At 46.6% G+C, this 24,764-nt stretch overlaps 1 protein-coding gene across 1 annotated transcript in view; it reads right to left on the bottom strand.

Annotated features, from left to right (window-relative positions):
* Window positions 1-24,764, bottom strand: part of LOC146059526 (glutamate receptor ionotropic, kainate 1-like) — a 225,367-nt gene that overhangs the window by 24,016 nt on the left and 176,587 nt on the right. Inside the window, exons 4-5 of the mRNA XM_083171836.1 lie at window positions 23,900-24,081; window positions 4,908-4,961 (exon numbers count right to left, since the gene is read on the bottom strand). Of these exons, the coding sequence (XP_083027962.1) occupies window positions 4,908-4,961; window positions 23,900-24,081 (236 nt within the window). The remainder of the gene's footprint in view (window positions 1-4,907; window positions 4,962-23,899; window positions 24,082-24,764) is intronic.

The following is a 24,764-nucleotide window of genomic DNA, read 5'->3' on the forward strand; positions in this document are numbered from 1 at the left end:
ACTCTTAGTAAATCCAGATACATTTTATTTTTGCATGTATATATTTAAATGTGTTTTTAAGATTCACTATGCAGTAATACTACATTATACATAATTTTTCTGAGCTTCAAAGGTTTCACAATCTCTTGGAGTACATCTTGCAATTCCCCAAACAGCATCATATGAGCAATTCTACATTTTATATGGGACAAAAGGCCATTGAAACCGTATTATTATTGCTTAAGCTGCATACACCATACTATAAGATGTTTATTCTTTTGCATTTTAAAGCATCACAGCAAAGTGTGTTATACTCCCACAAGCTACTGAGGGATTTTTAGAAACATAGAGAAGCTTTCACCATCAAATGTTTGGTAAGAAGCCATTAACATTTCTTGATCGTATGTCATGATTTATTGAGCTAAATGTATAATTTAATTCATCATTGGTCTTCCATTATTTCTGTTTTTCATATTATATTATATATATTTACACACACACACACACACACACACACACTGCGGGAGAGGTGTGTTAGGCTGGAACATGGAACGGTTAGGATAAGGCTGCAGGAGCAGTGAGTTATGGTTAGGCTGGAAGATAGGAGGGTGGGATTGGAGGAATTAGGGTTAGGCTGCTGGACAGATGCGGTAAAGCTAGGCTGCAGGATAGGAGGGTTAGGTTGCAGGATAGGAGGGTTAGGCTGCTGGACAGGAGGGTTAGGTTGCAGGATAGGAGGGTTAGGCTGCAGGACAGAAGGTACAGAGAAGTCTGCAGGAGAGTGGGGTTAGCCTGTGGGATGGAAGGGTTAGGAGAAGGCTATGGGAGCAGTGAGTTATGGTTAGGCTGGAGGATGGATGGGTTTGGAGATGGGATGGAGGGTTAGGGGTAGGCTGCAGGAGAGTAGAGTTAGGCTGTGGGATGGAAGGGTTAGGAGAAGGCTATGGGAGCAGTGAGTTATGGTTAGGCTGGAGGATGGATGGGTTTGGAGATAGGACGGAGGGTTAGGGGTAGGCTGCAGGAGAGTAGGGTTAGGCTGTGGGATGGAAGGGTTAGGAGAAGGCTATGGGAGCAGTGAGTTATGGTTAGGCTGGAGGATGGATGGGTTTGGAGATAGGACGGAGGGTTAGGGGTAGGCTGCAGGAGAGTAGGGTTAGGCTGTAGGATAGAAGGGTTGGAAGAAGGCTATAGGAGCAGTGAGTTATGGTTAGGCTGGAGGATGGAAGGGTTAGGGGATGGGATGGAGGGTTAGGGGTAGGCTGCAGGAGAGTAGGGTTAGGCTGTGGGATGGAAGGGTTGGGAGAAGTAGTAGTAGTACGTTTATTTATAGAAGGCTATAGGACAGTGGTTCCCAAACTTTCTGAGCCATGGCACCCTAAAAGTATAAGAATTTTTTTCACGGCACCCCTAGGCCAAAAGTTTTTTTACTGAGAATTTCAGAAAAAAATATTAAGTTAAATAAGTTGCAATTAAATTTTATCCCTAGGTCCAATTATATGGTGAGGAACATGATTCACTTCTGTTTACCCAAATATTTCATTATTGGAAGCCGCAAGCACTGATTTTGCCTATTTCATTCATTCATAAATAATTTGAATTGGTTCTGGACCACCAACCTGAGACACCCATGCAAGTGCTCCGAGGCACCCCAGGGAGCCTAGGCACACAGTTTGGGAACCACTGCTATAGGAGCAGTGAGTTATGGTTAGGCTGGAGGATGGAAGGGTTAGGGGATGGGATGGAGGGTTAGGGGTAGGCTGCAGGAGAGTAGGGTTAGGCTGTGGGATGGTGGTGGTGCAGCAGAGCGACGGGCTGCGCAGTGTGACCTCTGACCACGTCATGCCATGCAGACCCACACATCCGGAGATGGAAGCAGCCGGGCAGCGTCTATGTTAGATGGGCAGCGGGTGCTCAGACGCAGCCCGGCGTTATAATGTGCGCAGTCTAATACTGAAATCCCCGGATTGGAGACTCCAAACCGGGAGTTCAATCCACGCAATTTTAGGTCCAAATTACGCCAATCCCGATATTGGCCACCCTAACGGAAGTGTTAGGTATGATATTTGGGAGGAGGAATGGTTAGTATTGAAGCATTTTACAGCCAAGCTTAGTAACTAGACCCCTACGTCCAAATATTTTTATCGGAGTTTATTGTAGACTTTCCATGAGTTTAATAGCAGAATAGGAGGCTATTAGCACAGCACCATAGCTCCAAGTTATGCCACTAACTGCGGGATGATTGAATGAATTGAATTAAGGTTCACTGCTTTAATCCCAGAGGGGAGCTCATTACAATCCTCCGCTCCCGTCCTCTATTACTGTGTGCAAACTGAGCTGCAGAAATTCTAATACAATTGCTGGGGAAGAAGAAAGTCAAATAATTAGAGTGAGTCATAAAGAATTTGGAGTCATTAAATCATGATTAACGACTCTGTGAGCCCAAAGTAAAAATTTCACGCCTAATATAATCAAATGCCACAATAATAATGAATAGTTATTTTGGAGTTACCGGCTAAAAAGAGTATTTTAGGAATTCCATTACAAGTAACTTGTATATTGTATAAAATTCTGTGGGGAAATTTACTGAAGCTTCTAAAAGTGAAAAGTGGGGAAGTTGCTAATAGCAACCAATCAGATTCCTTCAAGCATTTTCTAGCGTGCATTATAGAAATGATGGCTACATTCTGATTGGTTGCTCTGGGTAAATTAGTCATGGTTGCTAATGCTCATATATCCAAGGACAGTCCGACTTATAAAGGTGAGTTGAACAAGGGACTGAGCAGGCCATTATAGTCTTTTAATCAGCGTATCAAAGGGTTCTTTGCAGATGGAGCGAGCCAATCCCATTGGGGATATTGCTCTAATTGTGTTACTGGTTCTGCTTATAACAGGAACAATGAGACTGATTCAGAGATGGCTGCAATTGTAGCCGACCTCTTGCCGTGGAAGTATGTAAATGCTCATTTCAGATTTCACCGTGTCATTGAGTGTAAAGGTGGCCATATACTACTGCGATGTATCGAAGCAGTGTATGGTCAGCCGAACCCCTGCAAGCCACCTGGGACCTTCCCGGGCGGCAAGATCGCATGCAAAGTCCTTTCACATGTTGGGGAGAGATGAAGTCGTCATTCAACGATGTTCATTCAGCTCTCTCCAAATGAAACTGACCTTTTCTCAAAGCCCTAATTTCACATCAAAAGGTTTCTTTCGTAGAGAATAGATCATCCTGGCTCCTCCCACTTTAGGACCTCCACACCTTGAAAATGGGGTAATATAGCCGAAACATGCTGGTGAGTAGAGAGGAGCCATAATCAGCAGAGATCTGGTACTTGTGTATTTTGGCGGCGCCCCCGATGTCCGTCGTATGATGAACGGATCGCATCGCATGCCATGCACCCGATGGCATACGATGCGATGCGACGCGATTTTGACCCCCTATACGATAAAAAATCGTATAAGCACCCTAAAGGGTGCTTTTGAGCACCCTAATGGGTGCTTACAATGTTAAATGCACCCCCACGCCACCCCCCCACTATAAACGTGAACCCAAAGCGTGGCGAGCGCAGCGAGCCCGCGAGGGGCGGCGGTACGCGTCCTACGACCTTTTCATACCCCCACCATCCACGTCGGCGTGGAGTTGAGAATAGAATAGTGTGGCGAGCGCTATTCTATTCTCAACTCCACGCCGACGTGGATAATGGGGGTATGAAAAGGTCGTAGGACGCGTACCGCTGCGCTCGCCACGCTTCGGGTTCACGTTTATAGTGGGGGGTGGCGTGGGGGTGCATTTAACATTGTAAGCACCCATTTGGGTGCTTAACATTGTATAAGCACCCATTAGGGTGCTTATACAATGTTTAATCGCATCGTATGGCATTGTATGCCATGTACAATGGCATACAATTTCAAAATTGTATGCCATCGTGCACTATCGTACGATATCGCGTCACATCGCATACCATCGTATGCGCTATGGTATGCGATGCGATGGGCGCCGCCAAAATACACAAGTACCGGAGATCTTTACCCATTTTTCCATCTGGGACCATCACCATTTCTATCCGGATTGGGAGTGGCGGTGGGAGACTCTGTCTGTTTATAGTGCTGCTAGTTTTTTATCTGTTTTTTTATCTATGTTTGTCTTACCTGATATGCTGTATTTTTTGTATAAGTTTTTGGATTAAAACCAGCTTTTTATCGATGGATGACTCCGAGGATGGTGTAGCCTGATTCAAGAGGAAGTACAAAGAAACCTTTTGGTGAATTTAGGGCCTCTTTGAGAGGTGAGTTGATTTGAGGGGCCATGATTTATTGATATGGTATACAGAAGCACCTCGGCTATTGAACCATAGAATTCGAGAGGAAAAGAAACCTTTGTATGAAAATAGGGCCTGTGGAAAAGGTCAGTAGGTTGCAAAAGGGGAACACGTGTTATCCTAAAGTGGGAGGAGCCGGGAGATCTACTCTCTACGAAAGAAACCTTTGATGTGAAAATAGGGCCTTGATAAATGTTCAGTTGCATTTGGAGAGAGCTGAATGAACATCGTTGGATGACGACTTCGTCTCTCCCCAATATTTAAATATTCATAGAGAAAAAGGTCACTGGTACACTTTAAAGACAGCGCCTGATGCGGTTCTCCATTTCTGGGAAGTAATCTGTGCAGGGTGTGGTATACCCAGGGTAACTTTGTCAGGCTGCAGTAAAAGGGGCGCATTACCCCTCCTACACCCTTATTTGTTCCTTTCACATGTCATGTATCACATGCGACCTCTGTTACCCACCGCCCAAAGGTGGGTCCGGCCTCCGACTCAGGTCTGATGCGCATGGGACTGCTCATCGGACCCGAGGGGACATCAAAGATATCAGATTTGGGCCGATTTCTCGGCCCGATCCATCAGCAAAGGGTGAAACCGGCATTAAGTCTTACCATTGTTGTGAAGAAGTAATGGTAGTATTCCGTCATCATTCCCATAGAAAGGACCTGCCGAAGGAAGGGAAAAAAGACAGTAAGCAAATGGAACCTTTTTCACCTATCATTCAAAGCAAAGGAAACTTTATTTCAGGGAATTACAATGTGCATGCTGTGTATTCATCCAATGAATAGATAATGTACATAACACGGGTTGTTTCTGTATTATAATTACATATAAAGCCTGTCATTTTGGTAACATTTTTAAATTTATACCCAAATATGATATTAGTTGGCACAATCCTATCTTGGCTAATTCTTCCCCTCATGAGTGTCAGCTCCTTATCTGTAGAATCTGTAGAGACAAGTGACCAATGTTCCACATGATCGTTGAGAACAATCACCGATGGCCTGTTTTGTTTTTGGTTTGTTGATTGTGTGACTGAAGCTACTACAGCAGGCCTGGCCAACCTGTGACTACACATCCCAGCATGCCTTGCAACACTTTTTGCATTCCTTAATAGCAATACTGTGGCAGGGCATGCTGGGATAAGTAGTTTTGCTACAGCAGTAGAGCCACAGGTTGTCCAGGCCTGGACATACAGCCTCAGCATGTGTATGACTTGACAATTATTAGCCATGACATCTGATTACGAAGATACTTTTTGGCTATGGGTAACTTTTCCAAGTAGGGATCTACATCAGTGCTATATGGTTGACACTGTCAAAAGATCAACATAGTCAAATGTTCAATACGGCAACGGTCGACGAGATGTTTTTCAAAATGGGGTAAAAATGAAATTCCTGGGGGTCCCGCTGCCGAGACACAGCCTGGCAGGACATATGACATCATATACATCAAGAGCTACTGGGGGTGGGATACCCAGGATCCATTCCCAGCATGCTCCACTTGTGGTCATCGGACTGCACATGTGCAGGAGGGCTGTAGGAAAAATGATAATTATTGGGTCCAGAACATAAAGATTTCCAAATATACCCCTAAATATAATCTATGCCAATATGTACAGGTGTAAATCCTGTAATAATAAAAGGATTATGCTGCTCATCACCTCTAAGGGGGGGGGGGGGGATTCAAGTGCTGTGCACATTGCCTGCCACTAGATGGTATCTGCCAGAGCAATTTAAGTGTTGTACTGTATGGGCGCTGTTATGTTGTTCTGTCATTGTGACAGGCCGGTAACTAGGCAACACATAAAAAATGTAATTCTCAGTGTTTAGGTCTATGGGGTCATTCAGACCTGATCGCTGGGCTGCTAATTTGCATTAAGGTAATTGCCGTCCAGCAACAGTGAAATCCTGCCTGAGAATTGTAGACTGGCAATTAGCAGCAGATCCCTACGCAAGCCGCTCAGCATTGAATGATTTTGCTAGTGTGTGTAGTCTCTGCGTAGACCAGGACTGCGATAGAAACATGCTGGTCAGGGCCAGTGCTGAGGTCACATGACTTCCCCTCAAATGCCTGGGCACGCCTGTCCATTTTCTGGACACTCCCAGAAAATGGCTGGCTACCACCTGCAAACGCCAGCTTTCTGTCAATGAACTTGCGCACGGTCATCGATTCCCAAAAAAAGTGCTGGATTGTATCGCAGGTTGGCGTTGCGCATGCGCCATAACTCGCTTATCGCCCCCGCCGTGCGATCAGGTCCGACTAACCCTCAGCGCTCTTATTGCAGTTATGCCGCCAACTCTAAGTCAGACGCAATGTAAGTAAAAATGAATTGCTCTGATGTTGGTTTTTGTCCTGCGTACTAATAGAGCGCTGGTCCCCAAATTATTCATGGTATGACATTTCTACCACAGGATCATTGTATTACCCAACGCCCTGTGAATGAGAAATAGGAGACCGCACAGAGTTTAATAAAAGCTGAATATGAGAGTTACGGAGGAAATCTATTCAGCTTTGTACATTTAAGCAATGGTTTTGTTCAGTTAATTAAAGCCACAGCGATAGTACGTTACCGCCTGTCAAAACAATTCCACAAAGGAAAGGGATACCCTTTGAAATGACTAAGAAGGAAGAATACAGCCTGCTGAAGCTCACAAGTGATAAGAGAAGGTCTATGTGCGCTGCTTCTATGGAAAAATAATGCACCCGTGGGAGCTAAGTATAAGGCGCGTTTCTCCACTGCTTCTTCATTTGCCTATATTACACAAGCTGGACCCCCCCCCTCATCATGTATAGATGTTACAGATAATATGCAGCTTTCAGAACTACCAGCAGATTTGTATCCAGTTAATTTATTTTAAGCATCCAAGAAGACAAAAAACATCAGGGCTTAAATAGTGCAACTCCGAATGGAAAGTTAAATTGCTTGGGGCATGCTTAATAAAGGGGGGGGTACCTACACAATTGCGACCATCGAACGAAGGGGGAGGTTCCCACTGGCATGCGAATGGTTGTTTATGTAAAACATCCATTTGCATGCCGGGCGAACAAACCTGGCGTGCAAAGGGGGCGCCGTACCACCATTCGCAGGGCGGGTTCTGGATGACTCGCAAGGGTGTGAATTTGCGCCCGAGCGAGTCAACCAGAATAAGGGCCAAATTAAGTTTTTATAGTTACGCTACTGGGGAGTGTGGTGAGGTGGGAGGGTCTAAAATTGATGGAGGAGGAGCTATCAGATGTAGAGGGCTTTCAATGTTTCCCGGGGAACACTGAGGTTTCTAGCTTGCCCTAGCTGCCTGCCCACATGGTGTGATGCCAGAGTTTGGCAAGGAAGGGTCTTTGCCACATTTCTCCTTATTTCCCTTTTTGGCAGCTGAGGACCTGAAATCCGTGTGGAGGGGCTGCAAGAATCTAAGGACAGATTGTAAACATTAATGGGGGGATATATAAAGCCCTGTACAGAGATACAGTTCAGCAGTTGCCCAAAGCAACCAATCAGTATCTGTCCCTTATCTCGCACAGTCTTTGAGATGTCAAAAGTTGAGTGATCTGCTGGGCTGACAGAGTACAGGCCGCCATGGTTCAGGTCACAGCAGCAGCATGTGACGTCAGGCAGCCGTCAAACACCCCCCCCCCCCCCCTATTTAAACTGCAGTCTCAATGAGACAGCTAGGGATGACCATCTTTGCCATCGATGGTTGACATCGATGGCAAAAGTGCAACTAACCATCGATGTTGTATAAATATGCAATGGGTGCCCACCGATGTTTTTACATATCGATGGTCATCCATTTGCTTTGAAAGATTGGCCTCTGGGCCAATCAAAATGCAGGGGCTGGGCTTCATGGGAGTTGGGGGCGGAGCTATGCTCCGTGTCCCGGGCGCTAGATGAAAAAATAAAAACGAAACTATTCAGTTAAGCCTGACATCGATGGTGGGAAACCATCTGGTTCTCCCCCATCGATGTCAAAACTATTCAACATCGGCCATAAACCATCAATGTTTTCTAATCATCGATGGTCGATGGCCATCCCTAGATACAGCAGTTTAAGTAGTCGCGTCCGTGCGATTATCGGAGATGTAAAAAGACGTCCAGCCACATACTGTAAGTGCTGACATGAACACGGGAGAGAGAATCATCTCTTCTGTCATGTGGGTACCAGCATCCGCCATAGGGTACAGTAGTAACAGGAGCAGACATGTTGTCTCATCTAACAATCTGTTCTAGAGACGGAGCATATTGTATTTTAATGCTGTGTGAACTTCTTCCTCGTCCAAGTATTGATGCTTTAAGGAAACACAATGAATTGCTTCAAGTATGTTTCGCGAGGCCTAGTACTGAACCAGACGGCCCTTTGTGGGAGTCCTACTCCCCATGATGGAGAAATGTAACGCAGCGAGTGCAGGCCTATTCCTGTCCCAGCTTACATGCATCGGCAGCATACTGTACGCAGTGTGAGCGGCAGTAACTCTCAGCCACTGCCAGGAAAACCGCAGGCGTACTGCCAGACACTGACAGGGTAACTTCTAATACACCTGTATACAGTATTTATTAACTATACACTCAAAGACCCAGCCTATCGGCAAAATAATACCCCCATCTTTGCCTGAAGTTGGGGTTTTCAACTTTGCATAAGAAAACACCTAATTTACTGTAATCAGCAGAATTAGTCATTCAGACAATCATCGACTGTGTGATACCAATGGTTGATGGTTTTGCCCCACCCCTGGAGCCGCCACTGGATGGCAGAGAACCGATCCTGGAACAGAAAAGGCCAGCCCTTTGTGCCCCAATAAGCCCCACCCCTTCAATGTTCCCAGCTTTTAAAGAAAAGTTCCGGCCATTATCTGTCAATATCAATAAATCTCCTTCAGGATAAGGATAACCACAAGGTGACTCTAGAACTACTGTAACTGCGACAACAAACCACTGTAATAAACGACTACGTGCCAACGCAAGGGACCCAGCAATAAGGTTCCAGAACATTGTGAACATTGTGCGATGGGATTTATCACCAGCTCCAAATGCCATTGCATTGACCAGATCGAACGTTCATTGGGATGGCCAGCGATTTTGCTGGCCGCATGTGCAGATATCTGCGTCCAGTATGGTGACAGGCAGCTATCGAGCTGGTAGTCCAATCCCCTACACCAGGGGTGACCAAACCTGTTCAAGATCTACCAACAGTTCATGTGTATCAGGCAACCTGTGGCTATAGTTCTATATTCCTATAGTAGGAATGAATGCAGCAGGTTTGAAAATGTGACAGTTAGTAATGACTACAGCTGTGCACCAGCTAGGTGATCTGGGGAATGTGTCAGTTAGTAATGACTACAGCTGTGCACCAGCTAGGTGATCTGGGGAATGTGACAGTTAGCAATGACTACAGCTGTGCACCAGCTAGGTGATCTGGGGAATGTGACAGTTATTAATGACTACAGCTGTGCACCAGCTAGGTGATCTGGGGAATGTGACAGTTAGTAATGACTGCAGCTGTGCACCAGCTAGGTGATCTGGGGAATGTGACAGTTAGTAATGACTACTGCTGTGCACCAGCTAGGTGATCTGGGGAATGTGACAGTTATTAATGACTACAGCTGTGCACCAGCTAGGTGATCTGGGGAATGTGACAGTTAGTAATGACTACAGCTGTGCACCAGCTAGGTGATCTGGGAAATGTGACAGTTAGTAATGACTACAGCTGTGCCCCAGCTAGGTGATCTGGGGAATGTGACAGTTAGTAATGACTACAGCTGTGCCCCAGCTAGGTGATCTGGGGAATGTGACAGTTAGTAATGACTACAGCTGTGCACCAGCTAGGTGATCTGGGGAATGTGACAGTTAGTAATGACTACAGCTGTGGCCCAGCTAGGTGATCTGGGGAATGTGACATTTAGTAATGACTACAGCTGTGCACCAGCTAGGTGATCTGGGAAATGTGACAGTTAGTAATGACTACAGCTGTGCCCCAGCTAGGTGGTCTGGGGAATGTGACAGTTAGTAATGACTACAGCTGTGCACCAGCTAGGTGATCTGGGGAATGTGACAGTTAGTAATGACTACAGCTGTGCACCAGCTAGGTGATCTGGGAAATGTGACAGTTAGTAATGACTACAGCTGTGTACCAGCTAGGTGATCTGGGGAGTGTGACAGTTAGTAATGACTAGAGCTGTGCACCAGCTAGGTGATCTGGGGAGTGTGACAGTTAGTAATGACTAGAGCTGTGCACCAGCTAGGTGATCTGGGGAGTGTGACAGTTAGTAATGACTACAGCTGTGCACCAGCTAGGTGATCTGGGGAATGTGACAGTTAGTAATGACTAGAGCTGTGCACCAGCTAGGTGATCTGGGGAATGTGACAGTTAGTAATGACTAGAGCTGTGCACCAGCTAGGTGATCTGGGGAGTGTGACAGTTAGTAATGACTAGAGCTGTGCACCAGCTAGGTGATCTGGGGAGTGTGACAGTTAGTAATGACTACAGCTGTGCACCAGCTAGGTGATCTGGGGAATGTGACAGTTAGTAATGACTAGAGCTGTGCACCAGCTAGGTGATCTGGGGAATGTGACAGTTAGTAATGACTACAGCTGTGCACCAGCTAGGTGATCTGGGGAGTGTGACAGTTAGTAATGACTAGAGCTGTGCACCAGCTAGGTGATCTGGGAAATGTGACACTTAGTAATGACTACAGCTGTGCCCCAGCTGGGTGATTTGGAAAACATGGACGGTTGGTAAATCTGGAGGACCGGTTTGGCCACCCCTGCCCTAGACCTATAGACAGCTTTATTTTAGAACATAATTAGTGCTGGGAAACGGTCGCTATGTTGACAAACATTAGGTCGACACACGAAAGGTCGACAGGGTCAGAAGGTCAACACAAGCGTTAGGTCAACAATGGGAAGGTCGACAGTCAAAAGGTCAATATGAGTTTTTCACTTTTTTTCCCAAGAGGCGGTATTTCATACCCTACCAACCACCAAGGCGTGGTGGGAGAGAAAGCACCGTCCCCGAAGCATGGCAAGAGCAGCGAGCCATGCGTATGGATGCGGTACAGTGATACCGTATCCATGTCAACTTACGTAGAAAATCGGGTCATTTTTAAACTCATGTCGACCTTTTCACTGTTGACCTTCCCATTGACCACCTAATGCTTGTGTGGACCTTCCGACCATGTCGACCTTACCCCTGTCAACCCATTCCATGTGTCAAGCTAAGCCATGTTGTCCTTTAGTGGTCAACCTAATGTCAGTGGATAATGTAGGTGATTATAGGGGATGTGGTCAATATGCCGGTGGTCGAAATACCGACGACGGAATCACAACCGCCGCAATGCCGACACTTTGTCCCTCTGTGGGTGTCCACGACACCCATAGAGGGAGAATAAAATAGTGTGCTGAGCGTAGCAAGGCACCGGGCCCCCTGTGTGGCGAGTGCAGCGAGCCTGCAAGGGGGGGGGGGGGGTGTGATCCACATCCCCCCCTTGACGGCATTGTGGCGGTCAGGATTCCGGCGTCGGGATTTTGATCACCGGCATACCATACCGGACCCGATTATAGACCTCTCTATTAGGACGCAGAGGCCGCGCAGAACTTGCTGTGGGAGATGAAATCACTTTCCCAAACTTATCACTGTAATAGATGCCAGTGATCCCCTGGTGGAAGGACGCCAATTACGGACTCGGAATACTGCTGTCTGTGGGGGCATAAACTCTCTGACTGTCTGCAAGTGAGAATTAGCTGTCAAGTACTTACATATGCTCCTTATATCTTCCAATGGAAACACACACACATATATATGTACACTTTATACAGTATAGTATATATTTTGCCAATCGATTTATTTAGCCCAAAGTAACACAAATGAATAAGTGTTAACATACTGCTACACAGTACCAGCCTTGGGGAACGTGTGTACAGCACGGGTGATTCACCCCGCGCAGTGGAACCGAAAGCCGAAATCTGATATTTCAGTTTAACAAAAGTAGGAATTTAAACCTTTTTTTATTTTTTTTCAGTTTCAATTTAAATTCAATTTTTTTTTCTAAATATAAAGAAAAAAAAATTTTTCTTCAAAGGATATTGCATATTTTAAAATGATTGGAACATATCTCAAGATGACGCTCAAAGGGGGCCTAAATCAGGCACGGCCGCAAAGCATTCTGGGTCCCTCTCCCCGATGTGATTGCAAAATACAATCGCATCGCAGAAGTGCTTCGCCATACAGTCGTCACTACTGTCTGTATTTTCCAAAATGTGACCGCAGTTTAAGGTCTTGCTCATGCACGTTGCAGGGCGTGTACGCATGCGCAGAATAGCAAAAATCGACAAGTAGCAATTACATAAAGTAGAATTAAGTCTACAGTATACTGTAGGTATTGCAGTGGACAAATACTGCTGTGCTTTCTGTATGTACCCTACTACATACCTCCCAACATAGAACTGCAGGGAAGAGGGACATGAAATGTGGGGGGTGTGGCCTAGCTACAAGGGTGTGCGCCCTATTTTCCGTGAGCATGGCTAGCTGGTAGAGGCTGCACGAACAGATGCTGTGTCCGGGGCAGGAAGCGGGACCGACCCCCCCAAAAAAAGGGACGGTCCCCAGAAAATTGGGACAGTTCGAAGGTATGCTACTAGAGGTCTAGAACATTTTGGAAAATGACAGCACAATTCTTTTACCTTTGCAGCTATTGAATAATAAACGAAACAACATGGCTAATAGTTGTATAATGGAGAATATTGAAATTTGCTCAAATTGATTGACCACCCCCTCCCCTATTCCCCAGATCTGCCCCATGTGACATATTCCTCTTTTCAGAGGTCAAGGAACACCGTCACGGAAAGTCTTTTGTGTCTGACGACAATGTCTTGACTGCTGTACTGGACTGGTTTGAGGACCAATCACTGGACTTTCTCCTGAAAGGAATCAAGGTGGTTCGAGCATCGATGGAAGAAGTGTATTGATGCAGAGACAATGGCAAAAAATTAATAACTTGCCATATGAACTTACATTTTTCTGTTATTCATGGTCAGGACACCGACTTTTGGATCAACCATACAGGCAGGGGTGCCGAGTGGACTGGTAATTAAGTTATTGCTCTGGACTTGTATGGGTCCACGAAGGAGGAGGGGGTGCACCATAGTAGTTTTAGTAAAAGTTATAATTAGTAGGCATGGTCATAATCAGTGTTTGTCGACCCCCCCCCCCCTAGCAACTGGGCCCTCCCATATGCTTCAACAACCCCGTGTAGAGGGCAAAACAAAAATAACCCTCCATTTTCATTTGCCATAGAGCATTTTGCCTTTAACTATGTATACTGTATATTTGTAGTGCCGGTGATCACAGACGTACCACATATAGATATAGAAGGTACTTATAGCAGTCAGTTATGGACTCCTGTGTGTTATCTTGTAGATCCCTGCTTAGTTAAGATAACATTAGCTTTGTGTTTATTTGATGTTATTGCAACTTAGAAGCATCGTACAGTAGGTTGGCACGGTTCCGTAAATTATAGGGAAATTTAACACATTACATTTATTGAGAGTTGAAACATATTGTTAATTAAATCAATTAATTTTAAATCATACATATGGAGCACATAGATCAGTGAAGAATTAAGGCAATTCCCCTTTTTTCTCCAGATGCCTCCTTTCGAGGGATTGGTAAATTCACCTATTCCGTTAAGGATTGAGATTGGTGAATTGGAGAATTTTAATATGTTGTTTACCAATTGCCCCGACAGCTCGCTGATCATCGATGTCCATTGATCACTAAATCGATCGGCGGATCCAATTAGCATCAGGGAATAGTGCTTGTATAAAAATTTATAATTTTCTTTAAAAAAATAAAAAATATATATACTGTCAGTATCCCAAATGTTACAGCATTGTTGAAATGATGCTGGTATTCAAGGGCAACGAAAGGACAGAAAATAAGGTTGTGTCGGCCTCACACACCCACACACATAACACTGTGCAAAGGTTTGGAAGAAATGTTGCAAAATAATAATGCACAATGGTGTAATGGTCCCCAACAAATTAACCCTAGAATGTCTGTGTACATGTGGTAGGGAATATAGACTGTAAGCTCCACTGGGGCAGGGACTGATGTGGACTGATGCGCTGTGGAGTATGTGTGCGCTATGGAAGAAACTGGTAATAAATAAATAAAGAAGAATGCTTTAAAAATACAAAATGCTCACAGAAGAACCAATCAGATTCCTCGTCTTATGTATTTAGCAGCTTCTAGACCGGACTATGAACAAATTCCTATGCACGCTGCATATATCTTAGTTCAAAGTGAAGAAACAAAATGGGAACAAATACAATATTTAAAATGAAGTAAAGTTAAATTCTCCCCCCTGTATAATAACAAGACCCCCACAGGCTGCTCTCCCTGTAAAATAGGACACCACAGGCTGCTCCCCCTGTATAATAATAATAATGCCATGACACCACAGGCTGCTCCCCCTGTATAATAAAATATTATACAGGGGGAGCAGCCTGTGGTGTCATGGCATTATTATTATACAGGGGGAGCAGCCTGTGGTGTCATGGCATTATTATTATACAGGGAGAGCGGCCTGTGGTGTCATGGCATTACTTATATTATACAGGGAGAGCGGCCTGTGGTGTCATGGCATTATTATTATACAGGGGGAGCAGCCTGTGGTGTCATGGCATTATTATTATACAGGGAGAGCGGCCTGTGGTGTCATGGCATTACTTATATTATACAGGGAGAGCGGCCTGTGGTGTCATGGCATTATTATTATACAGGGGGAGCAGCCTGTGGTGTCATGGCATTACTTATATTATACAGGGAGAGCGGCCTGTGGTGTCATGGCATTACTTATATTATACAGGGAGAGCGGCCTGTGGTGTCATGGCATTATTATTAATATTGCCATGACATCACAGGCTGCTTCCCCTGCATAATAACAGGAGGACACAACAGGCTGCTCCCCCTTAACACATTTAAAGAAGGACACCTCAGGAAACAGCAGAATTCTTTATTTTTTGTGTGAGTTTGATCCCCACCTGCTGCTGCGGCTCCCAGCTTGCTTGATGCTTCATACGGCAGCGGTCCCCGACTCCCCTTCCACCCCTCCAACAGCCTGCTGCTCCTACTTGCATGGGCGGGCGGCGTCATCGTCATGACGTCCACACCCAGCGTCTGAGGCATCAGAGGGAACCTCCTCCACATAGACCTGGAGGCCGTCGGCCATGTTCCTGTAGCCGCGGGCATGTTTTAAAAGCCTACAGGAACATGGCCGCCGACAGTGAAGGAGAAGGTGAGGGACCGCGGCCCGCAGCACTCCTTTTAGAGCTGCTTCCGGTCTGATTTTGCCATAACCCGGCGGGCCGCATAAACGTCCTCAGTGGGCCGCATCTGGCCCGCGGGCCGTAGTTTGAGGACCCCTGTTCTAGAAGATAACAGATAGAATCTGATTGGTTGCTACTCCCATCTTAGTAAGTGTCTTGTTGCTGTGCTCAGTCTTGCCATAGTGTATGATACGTGACATGAAACTGCCTAACACAAATTCATCTTCGTAGCAGAGTTTGGCTGTTCCCCACCCAGTTTTAAGCCACCTACCCAGCTGTTTCTGTTTCAGTTAATGACTTTGTTTAAATCTACATAAGAAAATGATGATCATTATCACCTGTTTGCTTTGATTGGTTAATCCAGTGGTAGCCAACCCTAGCCCTCGAAAGCTACCAACAGTTCACATTTTCCAGAAAACCTAGCTGCTGCACAGCTGCACTCATTAATCACTGACACATTTTAAAAGATACACAGATGGAGCTAATTAGCTCACTTGTGATTCTGTGAGGAGACCTGCAAAACATGCACTGTTGGTAGCTCTCGAGGACTAGGGTTGGCTACCCCAGGGTTAATCATATACCTGGCTAAAATCCTACAAAATCCCTAACCTGCTTTGAAGGAAAAGGGTGGACACACCCAATATTGGTTTGATTTAGATATTCATTCCCTTTGCATTCCGTTTATTGATATAAATTATTTGAACAGTTTTCTCCATTGTGTCCACATTTTTGTTTGTTTTTGATGTGCAAGACCTTCTGGAATGTTCATCATCTCCGACATCCTCTCGACCGTCACTAAACCTTTTGTTCCACTTAAACACATGTGAACTTGACACACACTCTGTCCTTTAAGGATCAGTTCGGTGGAATGTTCAAAACATTCTGTGGGCGTTATATATTCAATATAACAGAATTTAAAATTTGCCGTTTGCTCGGCTTTTGAACTAAGCATTATTACGATGCACAGAAAACATGCAACTTCTTCCAATGCTGTGTGACAGCAAACTACACAAGCGACAGTGACAAAACCATTTTGGGATAGTCCAAGGTTAATGGGGCCAGATGCGCTAAGCTTCAAAAGTGATAAAATGGAGAGAGATAAACAGCCAGCCAATCAGCTCCTGCCTGCCATCTGTGACATGGCAGGTAAGAGCTGATTGGCTGGCTGATTATCACTCTCCATTTTATCACTTTTGAAGCTTAGTGCATCTGGCCCCATGTCTTTTACCTCATGCAGTATAGTCCAAGCAAATGGTATCGGTATAGATCAGGCATGTCCAAACTGTGGCCCTCCAGCTGTTGTGAAACTACACATCCCCCCAGCATGCCTTGCCACAGTTTTAGCATTCCATAATAGCAAAACCTTGGCATGGCATGATGGGAAGTGTAGTTTCACAACAGCTGGAGGGCCACAGTTTGGACATGCCTTATATAGATGATAGCCTAGGACAAGGGCACGCTGCGCAGGCCAAGCAGCTGCAAAGCCCTGTCCTGGGTGAGCAGCCCGCCTTCCCACCCTGAATGCATCGCCCGCCACCGCCAGAAGACCCACCCATCTCCTGGCTCCCAAGTCCTGGCTTCACTACATGACCGCATGGCTCCCAGCTTCCCTGATCATCTGACCACCTGCCCAGTTCCACCACTTACCCTGCCGGCTGCACCGCACATGTAAGTAAATATGCGGGGCAGCCAGAGTGTTTTTTTTTATTAGGGAAGCCAATTCCAGGATCCGGGGAATCCCAGGATTGGGCATTTTTCAATCCCGAGTTCCGGGATTGAAAAAATGCCCCGGGATTGGCATCCCTAGTGTCTATGTAATCGTACATCGATATGGGCACCATTTATATTTGTACCACTTCCCTCACCATGCTTCAGACACGATTAGATTTACACTTTATGCCCACTTGAATAGTAAATTGTGAATAAACTACCTTTTAAAAAAAAAATCACGAAAAACCTATGTCGAGGTTACGACTGTCGACCTTGCGTCTACCTTTTGGCAGTGTTCACCAAGGACCCTCAGTGGTCCTCCTAGACATGGCCTGTCCACTCGCTGCATGCGAAGCAGATAGCCCATGGAAACACTGACAGGATGATCACACGGAACACTACGTACAGCCTGTTATCCTTGTAACTTCTACCTCAGGAAATTATTCTCTCAGCTCCTGACAAGGAGAAGTTTTTCCAATATCCAAGATTTATTTCCATACGCGTTGTGCAGCAAATTTATAGCTCACCACAGATCCTTTATCTGTACTTATTGCCGGTCGTATCTATTGTATAAATGGGATAACAGGCCCCTCTCGTCCACTGTCCCCAGTGCATCCTCCGCTGAGATTACAACAATAGGAACATGGATATTTAAGCCAAGGGTAGAACACATTGGGGCAGATGTATTAAGCCTTAACAAGAGATAAATGCAAGGGTGATAAGGAGAGATAAACATCCAGCCAATCAGCTCCTTACTGACTTTTTTCAAACACAGCCTGTAACATGGCAGTAAGCAGGTGATTGGCTGGACGTTTATCTCTCTTTATCAACCTTGCATTTATCTCTTGTTAAGGTTTAATACATCTGCCCCAATATAACTTGTCAAATCCTTATCATTGGAGAGGAGGGGGCTCTGGACTCGAAGGTGTAAATCTTTATTAAAGATCGGCTGTTGCCCCTAGCAACCAGATTCGGTACTTATGTATTATCTGGGCTCCCATGTTAAATGCACCCCATTTTTTCATACCCCTACTATCCAACTACGCATGGAGTTGATTTTATATAGTGTGGCGAGCGCAGCGAGCCACCGTGCCCGAAGCGTGGGGAGCGCAGCGAGCCCCGCGAGGGGACGCGGTCTCATAAGAAAAATGGGAGTCCAGATATTACATAAGTACCCCAGATTCTACTTCTTATTTATTTAGAACCTTCTAAAAGAGAATAGATATAGGCCCTTATTCTGGTTCACTCATAAAGGGTAATTCCTTCTCAAATGGACAAAACCATGGGCCTTATTTTGGTTCATTCTTTCTGACAAAATCCTTCTTAGATGGACAAAACCATGTGCACTGCAGGGGGGCAGATGTAACATGTGCAGAGAGAATTAGATTTGGGTGAGTTATTTTGTTTCTGTGCAGGGAAAATACTGACTGCTTTATTTTTACACTGCAATATAGATCTCACTTTGAAGTAAAACCCCACCTAAATCTAACTCTCTCTGCACAAGTTACATCTACCCCACCTGCACTACACATGGTTTTGGCCATTTGCGAAGGAACTTGCAAGTGAAAAAGAATCAGGGCCATAATCCCATCTTCAATAGAACTACCGTATTACTAGATTTAACCCTATAGCTCCGTGCACACTGGCCCTTATTCTGGTTGACTCGCTCGGGTGCGAATTCGCACCCTTGCGAGTCAACCAGAACCCACCCTACAAATGGTCGTACGCCTGCCCCCCTTCGCACCCCGGGTTCGTTCGCACGGCATGAGAATGGATGTTTTGCATAAACACCATTTGCATGCCATCGAATGAGGGTGAAGGCATATGTAAGGGTGGTCCAGACCACTCGAAATTTAGATTTCAGTTTGAACACACCCCAATCAAACGTACATGTTACATCAGCCCCACCTGCAGTGCAGCATGGTTTTGTCCATTAAAAAAGGTGTTTGCTTTTGCAAACCCACCTGAATTACCCCCATAGTGTATATACACTCTTTCAAATAACAGAACGCCATTTGATCGATTCCTGTATAATCATACAGTATATATGTAAGTAGGGCGTACATACTAGAGTATTTGAACAAGGCCGGTAACGTTATCGTCAGATCTCCCCGCACTGCACATCTCTAGCTAGGGTGGCCAATCCCGGGATCGGGATCGGCGGGATCCCGGGATTTGGCCCTAAAAAGTCCGGGATTTCAATCCCGGGATTGGAGTATCCAATCCCGGGATTTCGGTATTAGACTGCGCATGCGCAGTCTAATACCGGGCAGCGTCTGAACACTCGCTCAGACGCTGCCCGACTGTTCCAGACCCCTGCGTTCGGCCTGCGCAGCGTGACGGTCACGCTGTGCAGGCCACGCACACCGCCCACAGTGTCGCTCCTCCTGCCCGCCCGCCCCCACCTCTTCTCCAGCGCCGGCCAGCCCGCCCCTTCACCGACGCCAGCCCACCCGCGCCTTCCTCCCGGCTGCAGTGATGATATGAGGAGGTGCATGAGCCCGACGGCACCGTGCACCTCAGAACCCACACCACTACCGGCCGCCCGCCTGCCAATGTAAGTAAATCTGCGGGTCGGCCGGTGTGGGGGTGGGTATAGGGCACATGCCTGCAAACTAAGGATGCCAATCCCGGGATCCCGGGAATCCCGGGATTGAGCATTTTTCAATCCCGGATCCCGGGATTGAAAAAATGCCCCGGGATTGGCATCCCTATCTCTAGCTGTTGTCTCTCTTTTTCTTTACTTATAAAGTTGAGTACAACATATTTGTCCTTTGAAATAAAGCAAAAGTCCATCATTTGTCTGGCTGGACTTGGTGACAGTTAGACGAAGCACATGGCCTTCATCCATTCAATTCCGAGAGTCGAGGACGCCCAAAATGACACTTGGAAGAAGTTGTTTTCCATGTTCCCTGCCGGTGTTGTATTTTATTGTAATTATACGCTGCAGATGACATGGTACAATAAGTACTAGATAGTCTATAACCAAGTTTGGAAGCGATTCAGGATGGGCGCTTGCCTTCTGCAGACTCAACTATAGACACTTGAGCTCAATCAGGCTTTTCAAATATCACCATTTTCGCAATAATTGCAAGGATTTCTCAAAATGTAAAACTACTCGGGAAGGCATCAAAGGAACGAACTGTAACATTTAACCGATTCTTTCACCGAGCCAATGGTATTTTGCCATGAATAAGAAAAAAAAGACCTGCCATCATCGCTCTATTGTGCAAGCTACGGAGACAAACCCTTTATCAGCTCCGCTCCGTCTCTGGTGCGGGAAAATCATATAATAGGCGAAGCAGATGGGACCTTGGATAGGTGAACGACAATAGATACTTCTAATGATTTAAAAGATTAAAAGCCAGTAGCCAGTTACTTCAGTAAATGAAGATGTGTAACCCTTTCAATAAATTTCAAGACACGGGGGGTACTAAGTTCTTGTGCACCTTGTGAGTGGTTTACTTATACCCCTTTTCTACTTGCAAAAATATCCCTGGTCGATCCGCGTCCGGGTTTTTTGCTAGTGGTCCCGGGTCCAGGAGCAGTGGAAATGGGTAACCACCTCCCGATGACGTCACCCGCCCAGCTTAATGCTGGGTTGGAGCGTCATTGTGAAAGGGTTTGCAAGCTTGCTCATGGAAAAGGGGTATTATTGTTGGCAAAACAGGAGCTCTCAGTAATGTAAGCAGTAGCATTTTTGCATTATTATACCACCCACAATAGTGACACAGCTCTGTTTACCAGAAAATGAGGAGGTTAGCAAAAACCTTGATAATGGAAACGCTGTAGATGTGGTCTTCCTAGATTTTGCTAAAGCTTTTGATACAGTACCACACAAGAGGTTGATAAATAAAATGGAGGACCTGGGATTAGGGGAAGAGTAACCGCAGCCAGTCGGTGTTCCCCAAGGGTCAGTCCTTGGCCCTCTCCTCTTCTCCCTCTACACCATCTCTCTGGGCACCCTCATCAGCTTCTATGGTTTTCATTACCACGTTTATGCTGATGATACCCTAATCTATCTCTCCTACCCCGAACTATCCCCATCACTCCTGTCCAAGGTCTCCGAATGCCTCACGGCCATCTCAGCCTGGATGACCCAACGCTTCCTGAAACTAAACATGGCTAAAACTGAACATCCCCCCGAACATCCCCTCTTCTCCCACTATCTCCATCAGCATTGGTGAAACCGAGATCACCTCCACCGACCAAACGCGCTGCCTTGGTGTCATCATTGACTCCTCCCTCTCTTTCACCCCCCACATTCGTGCTCTCTCACAGTTTTGCCGCTTTCACCTACGCAACATCTCACGCATCAGACCATTCCTCTCCACTGACGCGACCAAAACTCTCATTCACTCTCTTGTCATCTCCCACCTTGACTACTGCAACATCCTTCTCTCTGGGCTACCTCTCACCCGCCTCGCACCTCTCCAATCCATTCTTAACACTGCCGCTAGGCTCATCTTCCTCTCCCGCCGCTCTACCTCCGCCTCCCCCCTCTGTCTATCTCCTCACTGGCTCCCCATTCCGTTCCGAGTTCTCTTTAAACTCCTCACCACCACCTACAAGGCTCTCTCCTCGGGATTCGGGATTGAAAAATGCCCGATCCCGGGATTGGTTTCCCTAAAAAAAAATGCCCCGCATGTTTACTTACATGGAGCCCGGTGGGTGGCTGGGCATGATGATGTTGCCGGTTGCCAGGTGGGGTCGCCGGGAGATTGGGCGAGGAGCCGGGAGGGGTCTCCGGGAGCAGGGAGCCGGGTAGGTAGGCAGGGTCTCCGGGAGCCAGCGAGCATGTCCAGGACATGAGCAGGAAGCCGGGTGGGGGAGAGAGTTCTCCATGAGCCGGGTGGGTAGGCGGGGTCTCCGGGAGCCAGCACGTCCAGGACACTTCTTAGGTTGTTTGTGCGGCCTGCACAGCGTGACCTATGACTTCATCCCGCTGCATCACGCTGCGCAGGGCTGAGCGGTGCTCAGATGCTGCCCGGCATTAGACTGCGCATCCCGAAATCCCGGGATTGAAATCCCAGTGTTTTGGGGGCCAAATCCCGGGATCCTGCCGATCCCGGGATTGGCCACCCTACCACCAAACCATCAATCTGGCAGTGGACTTCGGTTATTTCTGTCAACTTTGGGTTGGCCACTTGGACTCATAGACGGTGTCTGGGAATAATAGGAACGGACTCTCTCTCTATACTTGCTGCTAAATTGGGGATACAGGTATGGGCAATGTTTACATTTAATTGTTTTATTATATGTTTTTAGATCATGTATTAATTCTGATTTGTTGTTATTAAATATATTTGTACAGATCATCCAATTCTAATTTTTTGGTTAAATTCTCTTAGAGTGCTGCTATTCCCCCCCCCCCCCCCCCCTCTTTTTCTTGTGTACCTATTACTTTACAGGTCTCACTAACCTGTTTCTAGCAGCTGCTGAGATAGCCACCCACACCAAGCGCTCCCCCTAGTTTCCTCCCCTATTCAGGGTTGGTACTAGATTCTTTCTTTTTCCTTTTTTTGGGGGGGTTAGAAAGGGGGATGGCAGGAGAGACACAGAAGTGGGTGCTAGCTGGAGAGACAAAGGGAGGCCAGCTGGTGAAACAGAAGGGGGCAGCTGGGGAGACAGAAGGGGACCAGCTGGACCGTAGCTGCGCTACGTCACCTAATTTGCCTCTGGTATACATTTACGCCCAGGGCCGGTGCAAGGCACCGGAGCGCCCCAGGCGAGGGGGGTGGGGCGCCCCGGTGCCTACGGGGGGGGGGGGGGGTACCTGCGGCGCTGTGTGATCTGGCGGCGAGATCCTTGCAGTGATGCGCGCTATCCGGCAGCCAGGCGGCGGCGCGGGAAGCACTGATGGGTTTGAAAACTCGCCGCACGCTGATTGGCTGAATCTCAGCCAATCAGCATGCGGAATGTTTTCAAACCCAGCAGCGCTTCCCGCGCCGCCTGGCTGCCGGATAGCGCGCATCACTGCAGGGACACCCCTGCAGCCTCCATGCGAGAGGCGAGGGGCGAAGTGCCGCCCTCCAGTGGCTGGCGCCCTAGGCAAATGCCTAGATTTGCCTAGTGGTGGCGCCGGCCCTGTTTACGCCAGTATGATAACCAAACATTGGACAGTGCTCCGTATCTCCACAGCCGGTCAGCTTACTACACATGAGTACTATTTACCAGTCAAGAACATTGGCAGCAGTAACCAGGAGCGGCGACTGACCAATTACCGTCTAGAAAACACCGGGCACAGTTATTAGCGTTCTAGTTGAGCAGATAAGCCGGCGAGTCCCTTAAATCACTGCCACCCTTGGGTGAAAGTGTGGGTAGTTTTTCTTTTTCAAGTTGTTTACACAAGTATCTGGTTAATAACAAAGGGAGAAAAAATGTCATTAATACAAGTGGCATCCTTCCTTCGAACACTAAAGTCAAGGTAGTGGAACCTACAGCATTTTGTGCTCTTTCATTACAAAAAGGATGAATTAATGGAGAAATGCATTGCAGTGTTCCCCCTTGATGTCCTATGTACAAGCAGAACTGTCACTTTGAAGATACAAAAATAAGAAGTAACTCGTCTACCTGTTTGAGGATCTCCGCGGCGGTTTCATGCGAGCAATCAAATATCACATAAAATTCCTTGGCTTTCTTCATCTCTTTGAGCAGAGGACGGGCGTCCTTGTTCCCTGAGGGTAATTGGCGAATTTTTATTTTGATGTTGTATCTTGATGGAGCCTTGATGAGTTCTTGCAGGCGAATTAAACCTAAGGGAGGAAATAATAAATGAAATTAGTTGGACAGTAAAATCCTCAGAGCTGGATAGTAAAGATCTCTACTGATAGCTCAGTAAAAAGTAATTAGCCGTCTTTGTTAAAGAGCTTGGGAAGTTTGCAGGCACGCAGTTTTTCAATGCTAGCTTTTGGAAGTGAAGCCGTTTAGGGCTGAACTGACGCAGATGGAGCAGAGTTATGTGTGGCAAATGGCGCAATGCAGAACATTTTGTATAGTAAATGTATAGCTGGGCGGGATTACTGCATCCCCATGTCCAGTGCAAAAGTACTTTTTTCCTATTTTTTTCCGCTAAGGCGGCATGGCTACACCTCCCACAATTAGGCCCGGGCAGGCTGTCTGCTGCCATGGCTATTGGCACTTGTCCGTGACGTCACAAGGCGGTTGCAAGTAGGGATGCCAGGGCATTTTTTTCAATCCCGGGAATCGGGATCGAAAAATGCGCAATCCCGAGATTGCCAGGATCCCGGGATTGGCTTCCCTATTAAAAAAATGCCCTGGCCGTCCTCATATTTACATCCCTGGGTGGGTGCGGCCCAGATCTGGGTGGTGTGGCGGGACTCAGGAGGCGGTGAGCAGTGGGGATGGAGCCAAGAGGTACAGTTGGAAGTCAATGCGGCCGTGTCCATGAGCGGCGGTGTAGCTTTTTGGCCTGCAC

Source organism: Crinia signifera, chromosome 2 (assembly GCF_055691185.1).
Source record: "Crinia signifera chromosome 2, ASM5569118v1, whole genome shotgun sequence".
Lineage (NCBI taxonomy): Eukaryota > Metazoa > Chordata > Amphibia > Anura > Myobatrachidae > Crinia > Crinia signifera.